Source organism: Xyrauchen texanus, chromosome 38 (genome assembly GCF_025860055.1).
Source record: "Xyrauchen texanus isolate HMW12.3.18 chromosome 38, RBS_HiC_50CHRs, whole genome shotgun sequence".
NCBI classification, from domain to species: Eukaryota; Metazoa; Chordata; class Actinopteri; order Cypriniformes; family Catostomidae; genus Xyrauchen; species Xyrauchen texanus.
The window spans coordinates 17,635,672-17,657,359 of NC_068313.1; the positions used below are offsets into that span (position 1 = coordinate 17,635,672).

At 38.7% G+C, this 21,688-nt stretch overlaps 1 protein-coding gene across 1 annotated transcript; it reads left to right on the forward strand.

The window, feature by feature from the left end:
• Positions 1-1,060: 1,060 nt before the first annotated feature.
• LOC127631379 (junctional adhesion molecule 3B-like) lies at positions 1,061-21,662 on the forward strand. Its single transcript, XM_052109482.1, has 9 exons — positions 1,061-1,109; positions 3,442-3,510; positions 3,605-3,718; positions 4,027-4,179; positions 4,648-4,850; positions 7,099-7,198; positions 13,641-13,770; positions 14,157-14,208; positions 14,601-21,662. The coding sequence occupies exons 1-9, from the start codon at positions 1,061-1,063 to the stop codon at positions 14,634-14,636; spliced, it is 906 nt and encodes a 301-aa protein (XP_051965442.1). The 3' UTR covers positions 14,637-21,662.
• The last annotated feature ends 26 nt before the right edge of the window (positions 21,663-21,688 follow it).

Below are 21,688 nucleotides of genomic sequence, written 5' to 3' on the forward strand. Positions count from 1 at the left end.
CTTTTACTCTTATGAAAACTAATTGCAAACAAAATTTTAACTTGACAGCTTACTTTAAACATCCCCTATGAAAAATTCTTTATTACTTATGTTTACGGTTTTACAGACCCCAGATATGCACAATAATATGCTATGCATTTTCACATGCTAAGATTTTCTGGTTTATGTTCACTCCATTGATTAGATTGATCTCAGATTGACAGTTCATCCTGCCAATTTTTTCTTGTATTTTTACAATGTGTCAAATTCACACCAAATAGAGAAAAATGAATACCAGTCTCATCATTCACAAGTGCTTGTCTATATTATGATACAACACAGGGTTAAATATTCTATTCTATTCTATTCTATTCTATTCTATTCTATTCAGTGGTAATAACACTAATCAGTAATAATATATCTAGCCAGATAAACACATGAGGGGGAAATAAGAGGTTCATTTCTAAATTACTGTTATTATATTTATATCATATTATTTATATAATAAATGACCCCATACATTAGCAAAAAGAGGACAAAATCAACAGAAGATGGGTTTAAGATATTTACAAATATTTATTACGATATAGCCTTTCAAACACTGCCATCTGGTGTTTAAATGTAAAATGTATTCTAGACCAATTTTTTTCGCCTACAATATTGATATTGTATCAACCATTTTAAGATAAATGGGCCTACATGTTCTGTGTTCACTTAAACAGTCTTGGTACTTTGGAATTCCCTTTAAACCATAAAGGCATAAATTCACAATCCCAAAGATGACATCAGTTTCAACTGAGGAATAATCCTAATGCTAATGAACACAATTTTACACATTTCTCGTAAGCTTAACTGCTCTCTTAATACCCTGTTTGTCATTCAATCTATGCAGAATATATTTGCTTTTTATGTTAATGTTAAGCATCAACCGGAAGTCCACACGTGCTGTCTCAGCCGCTCCTCTGTCTTCCGCTCAGATGTCCTTGTAGCTATGGAAACTCATCAACGGCAGCATCATCCAGATTGTCCACCCCACCGTTTGGACAGCTAAGAAAATCTGCATGTAAATCATCGGCTCAAAATGGCGATCGGGCGTCAAACGCTTGCCTTGGTGCTCCTGTCCTTTCTGTGTGAGTAATATTTCTTATTCGTTGTAAATTCTTGTTGAATTAACGGACGTGTTTCCGTGTGATGGCATTCATCGCGCTGACCCCTGCCGCTGTTTTACTATCGTTTGCCAGCTTGCCATTTAACGCCAAACTGAATTCAGGGTAAACACAGTTCCCGCTCTCTAGTAAAGTAGTTTTGTAAAAATCGGATTGGATTAATAAAATTGGATTGCTCTCTGGTTTTGTATCGCACTGCACTGGATAGCATTGGCGATGTCTCAACGCATAGGGAGCTGCCTAACTGCATTTTTGGGCATTATAGGCGCGTTCGAACGTTCGAATTTGGGAATCAAAGAGGCGCGTTCGAACATTCTAATTAGAGAATCAGACGCGTTTGATCGTTTGAATTTTTAAATTATAGGTGCGTTCGAACTTTCGAATTTCATAATAATGTGCGTTTGAACTCACCAGATTCAAAATGCTGTGTATGTAATCAACTCATTCGTTTTTGAGACAGCCAATGTATTTGCTCTTTTTTGCATTCCTTTGCATGCTTCTTATGTTTGTGTTTGGGGTGGTCGTGTAACAGTCAAGCATGTCTCGAGAGATGTGGATCTGCATTACTGATTAAGAGTACTTTTCAGATGATTAACATCTTCACCAAACAATATACTAATTTAGGAAGTATTTTAATTTACTCTTTCATTGTATCTGGCACAACATGTTATGGAGGTACTGTAGTAAGGTGTCATATTTCATCAGATTGGATTTAGACTATACTGATCTCATTACAATATCATATATCATCTAGATGTGTGATGTGTGAAGCGGTGTAGCCAAACTGTTTGTTTATATCAAAGATTAAACCATTTCCTTTCATGCTCTTTTTCTCTCTCTCTGTCTCTTTTTAAGGATATTCCATTTAAAACATTACAACAGACAGCTATTGTGTTGTAATTAACCACAAAATATAAACAAACAACTGTGGAGTGCACAGTCATAATTAACACAATGTTAATAACGGACTTTTTTGTTTTTTACAGAGTGGGATTGCAGAAATGTATTTGAGATATGGTTTTGATTGAGAATCATTGCTATACATTGGAAAGAAGCACGTGTGCATTATGTCTTGTTATTCTCCAATTAGCCTTGCTTACTCATAAAAGTTCTTTAGTGAAAAATATATATTTTGATTAAGCACAAACATTCTTCAGTTTGATATAAATACAAATATTTATAACTTTATTCTTGCTTCCATAAAGTGACTGCATGCTTCTCAGTGGTGGATAATGTAGCATGTCTAATGCGGAAATGTCAACAGCAGATGTAAAAATAGACCATGATGCATGCGATGGTAAAGTCAGCCTTGGAAATGTCACCGGAAACCTTCGAGTCATCAGATACAGCTGTTAAAATATGACTCTTGCTCCAGTCTATTCGATGAATTGAACTGTTCTGGAGAAAAGTACCCAGTACATTAACTGATGCTTGGACAGCCTAAGTGATAAAACACCACAGATGTTTGGTTTGGTTTCTCACCATGCTCTGCAAAGGTCCATATGGTAAGATTTTAATCTGATGCTAAAACCACAGATTATCACATATGGATCACTGTAAATACACTCTGTGTACCTCATGAGATTAGACAAAAGTGAAAAATGCATTTGAAAATAGTAAAAGCCCTAAAGCCCAAATTGATTTCTCATATGAGCCAACTCTTTTGCATTTACGCTTTGCCATATAGTTTGTTTCATATTCACCTTTTTTTATATCACACTGCATAACCTTTTTTGGTTGGTGTAGACAGACTGGAACCAAAAACATAGAGGCTCTTCTAAATCTGTCCATGGATTTTGAGCAGAAATTTGTTCAGTTCTGGGTATAGTTTCACCAAGGAAGTATAATCTTCCACTTTGCTTTCCATTAACACTACAAATCACAAGATAATGATTTGTTGTTGTTGTTTTCCATGGTAATTGCACAGAAATAAAAAAGAAAAACTGTAGTTCAACAACTACTGTATGTTTGAAAATGAGGTCATTATTACAATAAATTGATAATGTTGTTAAGAGCTCAAAAGTGCATTTCCAGCAGCTTTGTCTGATAGAAGTAAAACAGATTATATCAGGATGTAAATATTTAATAAAACCAATAAATCATTGCTTTTCTGCATGAGAGTAACAAGTCTGAGTTTGTTTCACATTATATAGATTTTGAGTGGAAACGTGATTAATTGTCATGAAAATAATGCTTCTTTTCCTTTATGCTAAATTAAAACTTTTCTTGCCATTAAATCTCAACCTGTAGTGGAAGTTATAAAGCAGAGTTAATATATTTGTGGCATCTATTGCAGGTCACAGTGCAGCATTTGCTGTAATACTCAGAACAACTGAAAAATCTGTGTGGGCCAATGAATTTGAGTGTAAGTTGAAACTTATCCATGGTGCTGTTTTTAACAAATATATTTTACTCATTTGTGTATAATTGATAATAAAAAATGTTTTGTTTCTTTACAGCCATTGAGTTGACCTGTTTGATAGAGTCAATCTCTACAAACAATCCCAGGATTGAATGGAAGAAAATCAAAAATGGTGTTCCCAGCTATGTCTATTTCCTAAATAAAATTTCAGGTAATGTATTCATTTATATAAAGTTATTTAGTTGTTGACAGTATTTATCCCTACTCTGATTAAAAGACTCACATTGCTGGTCACCAGCATATTATGTGTTTTGGATGCTGGGCCCTGGTAAGGAGTTATTTTATGCTGGTTTCTCTTAATAGAAAGAGCATGCTGGTCAATTGGCATTTTTTGCTGGTGAATAATATGGCTATGCTGGACCACCAGCTAGACTAGCATAAACCAGCTTGAACCATTATGGGACTGCATGCTTGTCTTTTCAACCAGCTAAATTAAACTAAACTGTTTCATGTTTTCAGGTGACTTGGAGCACAGAGCATTGCTTAGAGAGCCCGCAAACCTTCTGATTCTGAATGCCACCAGATCAGATTCCGCAGAGTATCGCTGTGAGGTCGCAGCCATCGATGATCAGAAGCCCTTCGATGAAATATTGATCAGTCTGGCAGTCAGAGGTGCATCTCAGGTTTAGATTTACACAGCCAGTTGAAGCTTGTAGCTTGAGTTTTAATCCACAGAAACAGTTCTTGCTGATGTCACTGCTTGATGTTGCACTGATCTGCCCCATGCAAAGACTGATTGTACTATCCGGAAAAAGAGGTTTCAGTGGGCTTGAGGGCAGAATGAATCCTCTGAGCTGATCGACATGATTCCTATGATTTCTCTGCATGCACAAAACTGTCTCAGATTATAATCATGGTCTTAATGTTTGGGAGTGTATAGCTGAGATTGAATTTGATGCCGCACAGCATTAGATTTAATGCTAATGCTGCTTCCCTCGTGCAGTATTTTAAACCTTACTTAAAGTACAATCTCTTCCCATTCTTATCGTGATAAGGTTTTAGTGCTGAAAAATTTGTAAACAAAGAAAGCTGAAATATTTCAGATGCCGAATTAGCAGTGTTGTTTTGGATGTGTTGCAGTGAAGCCAGTGATGCCCAGGTGCAGTGTTCCAGAGGCTGTAACAGTGGGCTCCACAACAGAACTACGATGTATTGAAAACGAGGGCTTTCCTCAGTCACAGTACCAGTGGTTCCGTAACAACGAGGAACTACCAGAGGACCCAAAAACCAGTGTCAAGTTCTACAACTCTTCATACATCATGAACACAGAGACTGGTTCACTCGTACGTAGTTTGTTTTGCTATCATGCTAAGTAGAAACAATTAAAATTACTTACATTGTTCTCTGTGTGTAGTGTGTAACTTTTTCAGTGTTTCTCCTATCTTAGCTTAATATGCAAGAGACATCCATTCAAAAGCCATTCGTAGGTTAATTTTTAGACTCTATTCTATAACAAAATAGGGATGCACCGATGTCACTAATTCTCTTCCGGAAATTTCAGTATCGGCCGATCCGATACCAGTGTTGTTGTTTTTTTTTGCATAATCAGTTTAGAATATCTTTACATTATTGTGTGGAACTAATTGGGTGTACACTTTTATATGTAAAGAAACACAAACCTCTAACTACATATTATTTTAATATAAATGTATAGCTTATTAAGAAAAACATTATTTTTAACTCGTTTACTGGATAATGTAGCAGCAAAATTAACAGTAATTCCAGGAAAGTCATCAGTAGAAAAGAAGCCTTTTTTTTTTTTGCAAATTAGTTTTCTGTATCTGGACTTTAAAGTATTCAGATCTCTTTTTTCATTCACAGTAATTTTTGGAACCCATTCAACTGAAATATTATTAATATAATATAATAATAATAATATATTAGAATAGTAATATATAGTGATATTACGGAGCCCCCGAAGTGACCTGTGCAAAAAAAAAAATCTAAGAGACTTTCTCGTGCGCACAAGTCTATTGCTTGATTAGTGTCCTTTGGAAGATCAATGCGTGTCTCAGCCATGACAGTATTACAAATGTCATAGACAGTAATGTCTTTGTATTGAAGGCCAAGTTTAAAATATATCTCTATAAATTCATGCACATCCATGCTCTCAGTATCTTTGAGTAAATGACTGATTGCAATGAAGCAATTGGAAAAGAGCTATACACACACACCAGAAACTGTAACGCGTGTGCACGCGAAAGTATCTCGTGCGCACGCGAAAGTCTCTTAGATTTTTTTTTGCACAGGTTACTTCGGGGGCTACGTATGATATATCTCAATCATGCAACTTTAACTTTTAAACCCTCACGCTTTTATTTTGACATTCTGAACTCTCCAGGAAGTCCTGTATGTGTCTGTTTGTAGGCAAGTTCACAGTAGTTTAATTCGCTTCTTATTCAAATTCTGGTAAAAAAAAAAAAAAAAAGCACCTCCAGTGCCGTTCTAAATGCATAATATAAGTGAACCGAACTATTGAGCATCTACATCTAAGATGTTGTTCGTAAGTAGCACTCAAATGCTGCGCACCGCGTGAAGGCTAAAAATAGCCGCGAGTGTGTATGTAAACAGAGCAGCGGCATTCAATAAAAGCATATATTTACTTATAAAACACAGCCTTTTGTGATTCACAGAGCTATCGCACGTTTTCAAGTGGCTTTGAATTAAATGCACGAGTCATATGTACTACTTTAATTGTGTTATTATGGTTCTTTTATGTCATTTTTTGATCTTGACAGTAACGAACATGACTAACACACAGTATCGGATTTGGATCGGTCTGGTCGGACCGATACCCGATCTATTTAAAAACATCAGTATCGGAGCCGATACCGATCCAGGTATTGGATCGGTGCATCCCTATGACAAACCCTATTTTAAAAACAATGCAAGCATGCAAGCTTTTGTAAACAAGCTCTTCTCACTAATTCTGGGTTATTTCACACCAAAACCCATCGTATGCATTCAGAAGACTTGGAATATGACGCACAAGCCGCATTAACTGCTTTTATGATACTTTTGGTTGTTTTGTTTTACAATCACTATCAACTGCCATTCTATTGAGAAAACAGATGAATATTTTTTGCATTTGCATAAGATGGGTTTGGATTGACATGAGGGCGAGTAAATACTGACAGAACTTTCATTTTTGTGTGAATTTTTCCTTCAAGTTCAAATCAAGTATGGGAATTTTTCCCCCAAAAATGAATATTCTGACTTCCTTTTGTGGAACACAAAAGGAGAAATTTTCAAGAATGTACTGGTCACTGTTTTCCATTACAATGAACGGTGACTGGAAATTTTAAGCATCAAAAAAGCTTCAAAAGCACCACAAAAGTATCAGTAAAAGTCCTCTGAAGCTTTGAAGTTAAAATAAGAGGCTTGGATTGAGTTATGTGTTTCTGTTTTTAAATAACCAATTTATTTTATGTGTGAAGATTGTACTGTTACATTATGGAATAATTAAGTTGCATTTGACCAGTTCACTATAATCTGCGCTTGCTCAGTGTTTGATTTGTTTATGGTCCACAGAAATTCCGGACTGTGAAGAAAGAGGATGCTGGAGAATATCATTGCCAGGCCATGAATGAGGCTGGATCTTCAAAGTGCAGTCCACAGCCCATGGAAGTCTGTAAGTGCAGGGGCTTTAAACTACCAATTCAGTTTTTTATTTGATTTGGGGGGGGTCTCCCTTTTTCTCCCCAATTTGGCATGCCCCACTCCCAGTGTTCTCTACTTCCTCATGGTGGCAAAGTTACTTGCCTCAATCCGGGTGATCAGAGTACCGATCTCAGTTGCCTCCACTTCTGAGACTGTCAGCCCACGCATCTTAACATGTGGATTGATGAATATGTTACCATGAAGACATAGTGTGTATGGAGGCTCATGCTATTCACGTTGGCATTACAACTCACCAAATGCCCCACCGAGAGCGAGAACAACCATTGCAACCACGAGGTAGGTAACCTCACATGACTCTACTCCAGCTTGGCTGGAGTCACTCACCACACCCTGGAATCGACCATGTAACTCCTTACCTAGGCGCAGATCAATGTGAAGTAGAGGGTGCATCCGCACCTGTAACAGTTGTCACCTTGTACTTTTCGCTTGCAGCAATTTTTCTCCATTTGCGCTTGTCTTTCAAGAGTTTATCGTAAAATGCAGAGCAGTCCTGTCCAAAATGAAGACGTACGAAAAACATTGCCTTTATGACTGTTACACTGAATCGAGACTTATCCAGTGTCCATGCTGTGTTCATTAATGAGAACACACACTCCACAGATGCAGATGTCCCAAGCAGGCATAAAACAAACTCCACAATCTTGGCTAAGACTCCTAAGTTGATGGTCTTAATCTCCAGCTCACAAAAAACGTCTGTCCATCTCTCAGACAAGGGCGCCTTGTTCATGCCCACTCATCAGAGCGTGGTTTTGTCAGTCAAACTGAGAGTGGGGATTCTGGGGTAGAAGTGTTCAAGGTTGCTCTGAATGTCTCCCCACCCTGGGATGTCTCTCAGGAGGGCCCACTCAAGTTTTTCTGCGTTCTCTAATGAGCGGCTCCAATTTTGGAGGTAATCCACCGATGCTGTCCTAGGAAAAACGGGAAGTCTAGCCACCCTACCTCTAACTAGGGCTGGGAGATATATTGAATATTAACAATATAATCAAGATAATTTTGCTGACGATGTAAAATTGACCAATATCGTGAATATCGCGATGATTTTAATGTGCTTTCATTTGGCCATTAAGGTTTATAAAGAGAACATCAGTAGACTAATTTCACGATGCTTCAGGGCTGCACAATTTAACAAAATAACATCAAAATGGCAAGTTGGTCATTTGTGATGTTTAATCCACAAAAGGCTGCGATTTAAAGACAGATAAACAGTCTGTGTGTGATTCAGAACAAACCAGTGACGCGTGCATCATGAAATCAAAGTAATGCCGGTTCAAGCATTCGCGCAATTCCAAACATTAGTAACAGTCTCCGAGGTGTCATGCACAATGAGCCACATGATTAGATGCACGGATTGACTGTCTCAGAAGTGGAGGCAACTGAGACTTGTCCTCCACCACCCGGAATGAGGTGAGTAACCGCGCCACCACAAGGACCTACTAAGTAGTGGGAATTGGGCATTCCAAATGTAAAAATATTGAGTGTAAGTTTATAACTTTATGCTTTGTGTTATATTACCCTGGATCAGTTTTTGAAAAATGTATTACCACAGCTGCAAGGGAGTTTCTATTACAGCTGCTGAGAGAGTGACAGTAAATTTGGCATCTTCTCCCATCTGACTGTCTTAATCCAACACTCTATTTGTTTTTCCTTCTGGAAAGTCATTCCAATGTAAGTGGATTTTTTTGTTTTGTTCTTGGAGCAAATAGGTAAGTGAAAATGATTTTTGCTGTGGTCTCTCATTCACTCCTATTCACCGCTGTCAAAGTTTACCCTGCAATTGTTTACTTCTGCATTCCAAAGAGTGTGAAAAAGGTGTATTGCCTTTTCTGTGTCTAAAGCGTGTGTCTCCCTGTGAATCTTAAGTATATACTGCAGTACTTTCGGTGTCAAAATAAAAGCCCCCCCCCAGGTAAAGATGAAGTAAACAGTACAGAGATATATCATTTTTGTATAACGCAAATCTAATAATCAGAATAATAATGATAATTCAGCATTATATTATAATAATAATAAACCTGATCTGTCCCACACATGCAATGTTCAACTGGGGATTCAAAAATAAGTCAGTGAACTAGCTTTGCACAGTAAAACAAACATACATAGTAAAGCTACAATGTATCATTGTGTATGAAGTGCATATTAATGAAAATTATTGAATTTCATTCTCTCTTGTGTTTGTTTAATGAAAAATGAATTATTCGATTTTTATTTAATGTATTTAAAATACAGTACTTAATCTACTTGGCTACAATGACTGTTTGGATGAAATTATGGTTTCTCTGATAAAACAAACAAAAAAACAAACACTTTTGAGCCATTTTAGAGCAAATACATTATTATCGAGATATATATTGAATATCGTCAATAGGATGAAAAATGTAGAGATATAATTTTAATCTCTATGCCAATCTCTAAACCTATACCTAACCATCAGTGGAATGTTAGGGGGAGAAGCAACCTCCGAGTCTGGCTTGTCACTGATTATGCAAACACATGTATCCCACGATGCTGACGCAAGATGCTTCTAATCAGAGGTTAAATTGGGCCGGAGCGCACCGGAGCGCAGCTCCGCCTCCTCGTGTCCACAACACACCCTGCCGGAGCTCAGCTCCGTCTCCTTCAGCACCAAATATTGTTATTCCACTTGAATTATTTTTAATCTCCTGACTCCTGACAAATACATGGCATATGAGACTGAATAATATACACAGAGACACCCAGGCTACATGGAATTATCAGACGTCATAAATGCATTAATCGCTGATTCAGCACCCCGCCCAGTTTTCCCACAGCCATCAAGGGAAAACTGTCACAATTCTAAGCATAACAGCGACGTTACCATGGAAACCCGCTAACGGCTAGAGCGATCGAATATATCCTGCTCCTGTCTGTACCTTTATCTCAGTGTTTCTCAACTGGTTTTTACTTCAGGACAGATTTTATATTGGACATCAAGTGTCGACCTGCCATAGATTAAACATAACCTGTATTTAATGTGTCCTGAGTTGCATTTCCTTTTATGTTGCATAGTTTTGTTCATGGTTTTTCAGTACATGAACATGCATCAATTGACATTATTTTTGTTGTTGATGTCAAAATCTACAGAAACTGTACTTATATGGGCCCATTATTATGACATTTGTTACCTAATATTAAATTTTTATACACAGAAGGAAAGGCTCCTCATTACCATGGTTAGGTCAGTGTTAGTCTTAAATAATAGTAATAATAATAAATTAATGTATTTATGAAAAATACATACTAGCGTAAACCAGGGGCGTGTCTAGGGGGAGGCTGGGGGAGGCAGTGCCTCCCTAGGATAAGCTCTGCCTCCCCTGAGAATTTGAGAGCTTCAGCCCTGAATGTTTTGAGTGTATCCCCGAATGTATTTTGAATAGTTGACCGGACAAAAAAGCCTATACCGGACAAAAGCCTATGTAAACCCCCGAAATCATAAGTTGCCTTATTTCATTGTGTTTTGGCTTTGCACATATTGCATACAGCCTGTACAAATAGACATAGGCATAATCTAGCCTATAGAATAAGTTCCTTTGCTGTCGGTAGTCTATGGGCGACTCCGTTTCTTCCTCTCTGTTGAATATGCAGCAGGTAGAGGAGGAGCTTGCACAGTCGTTGACATCAACTAACGTTACTTAGTGGCGAGTTAACGGCAATTAGTAGGAAAGACAGCAAAAATTAAGCAAATGAGGCTTTGGGGATTTTTCCGAAAGAAGTCAGTGGGTAAGAATTCACATTTGTTTTTGTCCTTAAAGTCTTAAGATCATCATCTAGCTGGCTTTCACCCACAGTAGGCTAAACCTCAAGAGTTGTAGCCTCTAACCTCCTTGTTTAGATTGACGCAGCTTGGTAGCTCCGAGTTAACGTAGTCGCCTCTCACGCGGTTCGAGCCCCGCTCGAGCGCACTTTTCTTGTTTATCAGATGTTGTTTTCTCTAAGGATAACCAATAAGCATTAACATAAAATGTATGTGTGACTTGTTTTGTGATATTAGTTTGTAGGAAATATACACTTTGATTTGATTAAATGGTTTTGTAGAGTGTAGCAAAGATGAGCTACAGACTGAGGAGCAGCAGCAGCAGCTGTGCCAGAATCAGGCATGGAAACTGGTAACAATTAATAAGTCACTTTACTTTAGAGAAAGTTAAAAGTGAAACATTGTTTATCTCAATGATTCTAATGAAATGATTTTGACAGATGAATTATTCTCATAGAGATGAGAATTATATACAGTTCGATGCCATGGTGTGTCAATGAAATTAGACTGAAGTTATTCATGTATTGCTTTAACTTAGGATCTTAAACATCATTTTGACTATTTATGTCAAAAAATATAAATTATTTATATTCAATATTATTTTACCTCACTTTACTCACTATAATATAACTCTTTTGTGATGACTTTATGTTAATGTACATGATAGATCTTAGGGCAATCCCACTGATCTGCTCTTCCCAATACATTTTCTTCAATGGTATTGGTCCACAATTTGACATATGTAGCAATTGTCTGGGCTAAGCCCCGGATGTCCTTCAATGCTGGAAACGCCTCTGCATCTGATGATAAATTACAATTTAAAAGTGGATTGTTTTGTGCATATTTTTCCATCACTAGCAGATGAGTGAGGTCTGACACAACAAAAATCCAGTTTAAGCCCTATAGTCTAATAGGGGCCCTGTGCATCTCTGGGTTCCTGGCTTAGAAAAAGATATGCACTAAAACAGATTGTGTGTAGTATAGCTTAATTTTGCGCCAATTTTTTCAATCGTTTATGTTGCCCCCCAAACAAGCCAAATGCCCCCCAAACATGATATCCTGATAACCCCTCTGGCTTAAACACGTCTTGAAATTTAAACTGCCACTGTTGATGTCTACATTCTATCTTTAGATTATTTCATATGAAACTGAAACATTTTGTCAAAATATAACAGTTACATTTACTCTTGTAAAATCCTGAAACAAATTTGTAAAGGTGATGGTGTGTAATATTTTAATATTGTGTAATAGTTCATATTTTTTACTATTTTGGTTAAGGGGCCACATCGGGTTTTAAGTAGTGCATTTGGTTCCACATTGTATTGCTTTTGAGATACAATGTTCTGCATTTATTTGGTTTTTGTAACTTTTAAGCCCAGAAATAGTTGTGTAGCTACTCAATTTTCTGAAGTGTACCTGTGACTAATGGGACTATTCTGCAATTGCCTAAAGTATTATATTGCTCTACAAAGATAGATACTTTTCTATCAGGCATTAAAAACTCAATAAAGGCAGAGATTATACATTTATTTTGCCAACTCTACTTCCCTGTTCATTTATTATTCAGTTTGAATAATAATAAAAAAAATGTATAGAATGACTAATGTTTGTCGCAAAGCGGACGAGTTTACTCTTTATTTTCTTTCTAAAACTTGTCATGATGCGTTTCTCCTCGATGGTTTTTCAACACTCAACAGAATAACACAGGCTGCATGAATATGATAAATAATTACTGCATGAGTTACATTAACATTCAGGTGTGAAGGGACTTCAACGTTTCTAAATTGCACAAATAAAAAATACATTTACATATTCGTCTCTGGCTTGCAATATTTTCAAACATGTTCATTTCATACATTATCCGAGGGTGAAATCCATTGCCTGCCTGTTAACATTCAAGATAAAAAATAATAATAAAATAAGAGAATTGTAAAGTATTTGTCTTTGTTTGAATAACTACTCAACCCTAACTTACACATTAATACTGGAAAAAGAGCCCCTTTGGTGTAAAAACACATCAAGTCATTTTACGGCGGGATTTAGAATGATGACCATTCACCATAAATTAGGGCTCCCCCTCCCAACAGAAGCCAATTTAAACACTGCTTCTAATATGACATGGTGCTTGTCAGTGAGTCGGCACAATGTGGCCGATTTTAGGGAATGGGAACTCAAACAACATGCCGACTTCCCGTGTTATCATGTTTCAAAGGTGCACTCAGTAATTTTTGTTTATGTCTTCTTGGACTTACACTGACATCTAGAGGCCTGAATGCAACATCATTCAAACGCAATAGTTTTCAGTGACCGGTGCCATTGTAGAAATTAATTATTCACAATCAGCCATGATTTATTTAATTCATAAGTGAACATTTTCAATAATAAAGCGGTTACTGAAATTAAGCGATTAATGCTTTTATTATTAATACTGCTATGACTGGAGTCTTTATCTCATGTGAGCGCACATGATTTTATACATTTGTTTAAAAATTACTATTCATTTATTTAGGAGTAAAACTTTTTGAATGAGAAAAAATGACAGAGTGAACCTTTAGTGGTATATGTTACCATAGTGGGATAATAGTCATTGTTTCACCTACATCATTTCTGTTCTTTCTAGATGATCTGGACATTATGGGGATATTCTTCAAGGTGTTAGGTGGAGTGGTAGCATTTATTTTTGTCACTGTGGGCATCTGTCAAATTCAGAAAAGTGGCTACTGTTCGTGCAAGGATCATAGAGAAACTGAGTGAGTAAAAACCTTCATAACCACTAAATAAATGTTACATATCAGTCATGCCATTACCACATAGAGTGCACTGGTGCTCTCATACAATTCTGATGTTGTCTGATGCTTCATACAAGCTCTGTATCATTCTATTTTAGTTTTTTTCTTAACCGCTAACCATACAGTGTGTATTAATCTTTAGTAATTCAGCCTGAACCACCAAAGCATAAACGGCATTCAAACTTTTATGTTCAAGATCATTTCATGCTGTGCTTTTTGTTTTAGTAAACGTTGTACTTTTAAAGAACTTTAAGGTTAAGTTTGAAAAAAAAAATCAAGTTTGATAATTCAACTACTTTGCACTTTGTTAAGTAGGGATGGACAGTAATACACTGTGTTTTCAACAGCTACAAACTACCCCAACATGAGAGTAGGATGGACTATGCCAGTCCAGATGAGGTAAGACATTTAAAGAATGTCAAATTGTGACATGAAAAACCTCCACAGATTTAATTAAATATTTCATTTTCATCCATTAGTGCACTTTTGTTATGTATAGAGGCTGTAGTCAGCACTTTTTGCAATGTTCTTACATGGCTGGTTGAAGATCTTCCAGGATGTGATTGTATTTATCACATTAGGTTACTTTTTAATGTATCATTCACTGTAGCTTTGTATATATATATTTATGCTGCCAAAGTTCAGAGTGGTATTAGTGCAATCCTCAAAATAATCTCTCAATAAAATCTCTACTTGGAAAAGGATCTTTGGCTGGAATTATTTTGGGTTTGTTGTTGCCACCTTTTTAACTACATTTCATTTTATTGATATCACTTTATCCTCCTCCTCAGGGACATTTTCGTCACAAGTCCTCCTTTGTCATATAAAATCCAAGATGCAGAGACAAGTGCTTCAGCTGTGAGAAGGCCCTGTGAGACTTTTGAGCTTTCAAATGGTGCATTTTATGCAGAGATGTATAAACTTGAGCTTCTTAGCTTGCCAAAGTTATTACAAGAACTGAAAACGATAAGGTTACAACTGTAACCATGGTTCCCTGAAATGAGAGAATGAAATGCTGCGTCGCTGACACTGTGGGTTTTATCCCCGCAGTTGTAGCCATTCTCTGAAACTCTCTAAAATTTTGCCAAATTTAATTGACAGATAGCATTTTGTGCTCTGCCTCCCTCGTGCACATCAGGGGGCGTATATTATTGGGGTGCACAGTGCTATCTCTTCAGAATATTCGACCGAAGGGTGCAAGCGATAATCGACTTTTGTAGTGAAAATTCAGTAGCGCGGACAGCTAACGCAGCATTTAATTTAGTCCTTTCAAGGAACCATGGTTACAGTCGTAACCTTATTGTTCTCTTTCAATTCAGTCATGAATGCTGCTTCATAGCTGACACTATGGGTAATCATCGCCATGCAACTTGTTTGCATGTGCAACAATGCCTACTAGCCAATGGGGTGGTACAAATCTCCAAAAGACTCCTCTTCGCATCGCAATAATAAGGGAGAAGCAGAAGCTTTGCAGATCCTTGGCATTCTTGCTGTCAGTTTGTCCAGATACTCAGGTGACATTTCACCGCACACTTCCTGTAGCACTTGCCATAGATGTGACTGTCTTTTTGGGCACTTCTCATGCACCTTAGAGTCTGGCTGATCACACAAAAGCTCAATGGGGTTAAGATCCATAACACTCTTTTCCAATTATCTCTTGTCCAATGTCTATGTTTCTTTGCCAACTCGTTTTCTGTTTCAAAAGTGGCTTTTTCTTTGCAATTCTTCCCACAAGGCTGATGTACATCTTCTCTTTACTGATGTACATGAAACTGGTGTTGAGCGGGTAGAATTCAACAAAGCTGTCAGCTGAGGACATGTGAGGTGTTTATTTCTCAAACTAGAGACTGTTTCAACTGTGTTTGATATAATGGTGTAACACAGTTAAAGGATGGGCAAGGAGGAGGCGAGAACCGGCTTGTCAACATAAATAATAATTTAATAAGAAACTTAAAACACAACATAAACAACCACACATGCGGACATGCCAGTAATTCTCTCTTTTCTCGAACAATCGTCACCGGCCACCTTTATCCCTCGTGCGCCTCATCAGGCCGATTGGGGACCGGGCGCGCGATATTCCGACCCGGCCCCGCCCCCCTCCGCTCCACATTCCTCCCGGCGTTATCTCAGTTACACCCCCCCTATCCCTGGGGCGGGGTGTATCTCGCGTGGTCATCCCCGCCTTCCTCGCCCTGGGAGGAGACAGAAGGGGACAAACAACAACAAAATAGGCGAGGGAAAAGGCCAACACCGGAAGGGAGAGAGAGAGGAGAGAGAGAAAAAGCTCACTCACCGGTTCTCTGATGTACCGTCGCGTGGTCCACGAACACTCCTCCACACTCAGCCGCTCCAACCCCGGGCGAACCGGCGTGAAACCTTCGACCCCCAGCGGGCAGAACGCGCCTCCGCTTTCCTGGCAGCAAATGGGGACACTCCTCCGCCCCTGGCAGTGGCCCTACCTTTCCGGGCGGTCGGAGAGTTTCTTCACTCCTCCCCTCGCGGACGGCGGTCTCCCTCGACCCCTCCGCGTCTCTGGAGACGGCAGGGCACTCCTCCGCCCCCGGCAGCGGCTCCCTCGCTCCAGGCAGTCGGGGCATCCCGTCCCCACTTTCCCCGCGGACGACAGCCGTTCCCCGCAGTCGGGCTACTCCGTCACCCGGCAGATGGCAGCGGCGCTCCCCAGGGTGGATGGCAGTGTCGAGGACTCTGCGACCGGCATCCCTCCTCCTCCCGGCACCAATGTAACACAGTTAAAGGATGGGCAAGGAGGAGGCGAGAACCGGCTTGTCAACATAAATAATAATTTAATAAGAAACTTAAAACACAACATAAACAACCACACATGCGGACATGCCCGTAATTCTCTCTCTCTCTCGATCAATCGTCACCGGCCACCTTTATCCCTCGCGCGCCTCATCGGGCCGATTGGGGACCGGGCACGCGATTTTCCGACCCGGCCCCGCCCCCCTCCGCTCCACAAATGGCAAGTGATTTTCAGTTACCAAATTAGCAATTTAGCATGATTACTCAAGGATAATGTGTTGGAGTGATGGCTGCTAGAAATGGGACCTGTCTAGATTTGATCTAAAATAACTTTTTTCAAATAGTGATGGTGCTGTTTTTTACATCAGTAGTGACCTGACTATACTTTGTGATCAGTTGAATGCCACTTTGGTGAGTTAAAGTACCAATTTCCTTCCAAAACATCAAAATCTGTACATTATTCCATGCTTTTGGCCACCAGTGTACTTGTAAACTCACTGTATCCAATGGATCGAATGGCAGGCCCGTGAGGGCTTTTAACACATGCGCCAAGTCCCAAATCGGTGCGGTGATGGTCTCAAATGCCTAACACCACGTACGAATTTCACAATGAAAGGATGTCTGCCTATTGATAGACCACCCAGTGGGGTATGTATGGTTGCTATGGCAGCGAAATACACTTTGTGCATAGATGGGGTGAGAACCATGTCAAAATTTTCCTGTAGAAAGAAACGTATAGGCTGTACTGTGCATTGTACAGGGTCCTCGCCTCGAGAGGAACACCAATCAGTGAACACTTGCCAGTTCAACGTGTATAGACGTCTTGCTGAGGGGGCTCTGGCTTGTAATATGGTGTCGAGCATCGGTTGCGAGAACCTGTGCGCATCAGTCGGGCACCGTTCAGTGGCCAAACTTGAAGTTTCCACAATTATGCAATTAAATTGCAGGAGGACGAGGAAGTTGGTCCCGGTAACTGTCCGGGAAAATGACTGAAGCTCTGTGGGGACTCGGGTTCTCTTGGCAAGTTTAGGAGGGTGTTGACCCTAGTAAGAGTGCGAGCGAGTCTGAGGCGCTGCAGAGCCCCCTCGTCTCGGCAAGAGGTACTTATAGGCCTGGGACTGCTTCTGCGCCACCTGAAACCTTTCGGTGAAAGCACTAATGGCATCAGCGAACAGGCATTGTTGAGACAATGGGGCATCTAACAGCAAGGCTTTGACCACATTAGCCTGAAGAGCCATGTCAATGGTACAACGCAGCTCTGTGAAGGATTCAGGATCCGGTCTGCTTGTGCCCATTTCCCTCAGCAGACCAGCCTGATTGGCTTGCAACCAGCAGACCAGGCTGGTTGGCATGGTGTGCAAATCCAAGTCAGTGTGACCAACCGCTGTGTAGGCCTTATCCAAGAGGGTAGATTTCTTCTTGCAGGGCCTGAATGGATGAGTGGGCCTGGATTTCAAGGCAGGGTCAAGGAGGGGCTCAGGTGAGCTGCCAATTATTGTATATACCCACTCTTCAGCACGATCCAGCATCGTGCAGTTGGCAGCTCCCGAGACCAGGCCTTTGTGAGCTCTTCATACAACTCAGGGAAGAACGTCACTGGCTGGCGGACATGGAGCTGTGCCGGCTCAGATAGAACGCTCAGGTGCATCAGGAGTGGGTCAATCCAATTTGAGGTTCTTGACGGCCTGAGCGAGCACCTGAAACAGTTCAGTTCAAGTTTCAGAGACATTCGCTCGGTCTTCCTCTCCTCGGAGAGAAGTCCTGGCAAGCTCATATGTCGACTGTGTTCAGGGCTCACCTTCCGATACCATATCATCCATATACTTAGAGTGACTGCCAAACATAATGGAGCCCCTAAGGGGATATACCGCTCACGCGGTGGAAAACATTTACGGAACGCCATATTTAAAAAGAAGTCATTAAGTAAATGGCTCTTATGGATTGTACACAGTATACAGATACATACAAAACAATCAGGCTGTAGCGCTTATGTTTCACGCTTACAGAAAAAGATGCAATGCAATAAATCAATAACATTTCTGTTGAGGCCCACGGGCCGTAGAATAATTCGAGCACTGTGAGGCAGTGAAAACGGCAAAGATGTCTCTTCTACCTGCTGTCCCGTAGGAGGAAAATTCCAACACTGCTGTTCAACGGTGAAGGTTATTATCCGCAAACGCCAGAGCACCACATGGGTTAGAAAAAAACTGAGATTCACCCGCTGGTGCAGTCTTGACAGCGATTCCAGTAGAAGAAATCAAATTTCCATGCAGATTATGAGCGAGAGTTTATCTGTAACCTGAAGGATACAATTCTGAAGAGATAGTACTGTGCATGCCCATTATATACACCCTCTGATATGCACACTGGAGGCAGAGCTCAAATCACTATCTGCCATTTAAAATTGGTGAGATTTTAAAGAGTTTCAGAGTTTGGCTATGCCTGCATGGAGAACACCCAAAGTGTCAGCTTCGCAGCATTGAAATGACAACTTGAAAGGGAACTACTGTGTTACACAGGGAAATTTTCTTCCCTCATATTAATTGAAACTCACAGACAGGAATTGAAAAGTTTTACTCTGAAAAGACATGCATCTTGTGTTACATGCATCTTGTCAAATGCAAACAATTACAGGACACTGTTTTAACAAATTACAAAGGACGTGTTTTAAAAACTCATATAGCCACAGAAGGTTTTAAAGGTGCACACTATTTGAAACATACATATAAAACCATGAGAACTCACATGAGAGGGTCCCCACATGGGGACTTCCATGTTAGATCACAGGACCATCAAAATACTACTCACTTAATCTCAGTAACTGCCTTGTTATGAGATAATTTCTCTCAAGGATTATATTAATCATGGCGGACTGTGAATAGTGTATAACTTTTGTGTTTGAATGATGCTGCATCCACACCCCTAGGTGTCATTGTAAGTCCAAGACAACACATTCAAAAAAATCACTGATTGCACCTTTAAGTCTGTCCAAATAATTTTAAAATGTCTGAATGTCAGTGGCAGACTGTTGGTTAATTCCTTTTCAGTTTATTGGTATTGCTACAAGGCCGAAATCGCATCCAGGTGCTGCTGTAATTTTTTGCCCAAAGTAATCAACACATAATACCAGTGCAGGACGTTATTAAGGGTGTGTCTTCGAGGGAAATATTGTATTTGCCACTGGATCGACCTTGACTATGTGAATAACACTGTACAAGAAGTGTAAATGTGTACAATGCCATGCCAAGACTGTTTTATCTGGGTCACTTTTTGAGGATTTGAAGTGTTAGTGTTTTAGTAGTGGTTATTTAGATTATGAATTCTAAAATTGTAGCATTTTAGTTTGAGATTTAATCAAACTTTTCTGTAAAGTCTGTTGACTTGGATGTGCTAGATGACTATTTTAATTAGTTTCATTTTTTTAATAATCCTCTAGATACAGATTAAGCGCTTGGGTTTTTTGAGTGCCATTTCTGTGTTTAAGTGACCTTCAATAATTGTTTTATACATTTTGGACATATTGTTCAGGTTTTTTGACTCTGTGTTATTGTTCTAATCTATTTGTAATAATTGCATACATTATAGTTCACTGAAGACTAGTAGCAGGATAGACTGTGGGCCAGGTCAAATAAAATAAAAATTATTATGTGGGAGCAATCAACATAATGACTATCCTTTAATTTTTCCCATTGATTTATTCAATTCTAAAAGCTTTATGTATATAATTGGGCCATCAAATTACTGTATATGTACCAATACTTGCAGTGGAACTCAGAAACTAGCTTGAAGTTTGAAAACAAGGACAAAAGACAACCAAACTCAATGTTTGTTTGTTTTTTGTTGTTTTTCACTTTTTCATGTAATTTTTTCTCATGACATGTCCCACTGTCTAAAAACTGTTTGTCTGACTGTTAATAGTACAACAAAAAAGAGAGCCTGGGTTCTGTCACCATAGTTTGTATGTGTTATAGCTGGAATTTGTTCTGATATGTTGGGAGAAAGTTGAATTGAATTAATCTAATGGGCATTTATCATGGGCTTGTATATGACTAAACAAATGTACCTGTGCTTTCAAAATGGATAGGGGGAAAATGATACCATCTGTGAGTTAGCCTCAATGTGTAAAGAAATGTTTATGTATTACATCGCATATATTATTTTGGTTTGATGGCAACAATGGTATGTTTTTTATTTAAAGCACAGTATTACCACACTTTTTCCCTTTGGCATTATTGTGCAACAGTCATTGTGCAGAAAGAAACAAGTTGTATTTGTTTTTGACCCAATGTTGGGAAATTTACTCAAAACAGTAATTACTTAATACTACTGTAACATTGTAATCACATACTGACTTTACTTTTTTTACTTTATTGGAAAAGTATTTACACTACAGATTACTTTTAAGTTACTTTCTATAAACACTTCTCATAGAAAAGTTATTTTTCCACTCAACAAATTCAAAATGTCTATATTTCCTCCCGCACCACATTTCAGCTCTAAAATTTCAAATGTATTTACATAAACATAATTAAAAAAATGTGTTTAACCCAAGTAACATACCTAAAATGAATAAACTTAATTAAAAGTCAATAACTTTAATCTGATTACAATATTTTAAATGTAATTAATACTTTGTACTTAGATTACACCCAGCACTGATTTGACCTTGGCTATCAAGAATGAACCCAGGTTTTGTTCCGCTACACTGTTTTCAAACAATTCTTATAATTTTAAAATTATAAAAACTGATAAACAATACTACTGGAAATCTGGTAACTGACATTCCACTATGGTTAAATGTTGAATGTATATGCTTAAAGTTCACATGCTAAACTGTCCAGTTACTTTTGTATGTCTGTAATGCGTGCTGTTTTTTGTGATGTAAAATGAAAACACTTTGCCACAGAGATGTGCAATTCTCTTTGGCATTACATGCTTGTACTGTCAAAAAATAATCCACTATACAGTATAATGCTTAGAATATTTCTCAGGTACAAGGAATTGACCATTTATGTATACAATTAATGTGGTCATGTAATCGGTTTCCTTTTATTAATGTTCTTTAATAATAAAGACATTCATATATTAACAGAGCACGTTGTTGTTGTTTTCC

Coding starts and splice junctions, on each gene's coding strand:
- LOC127631379 (XM_052109482.1), top strand. CDS start 1,061: ATGGCGATCGGGCGTCAAACGCTTGCCTTGGTGCTCCTGTCCTTTCTG. Junction 4,851..7,098: donor ACACAGAGACTGGTTCACTC/GTACGTAGTTTG, acceptor TATGGTCCACAG/AAATTCCGGACTGTGAAGAA. Junction 14,209..14,600: donor ACTATGCCAGTCCAGATGAG/GTAAGACATTTA, acceptor CCTCCTCCTCAG/GGACATTTTCGTCACAAGTC.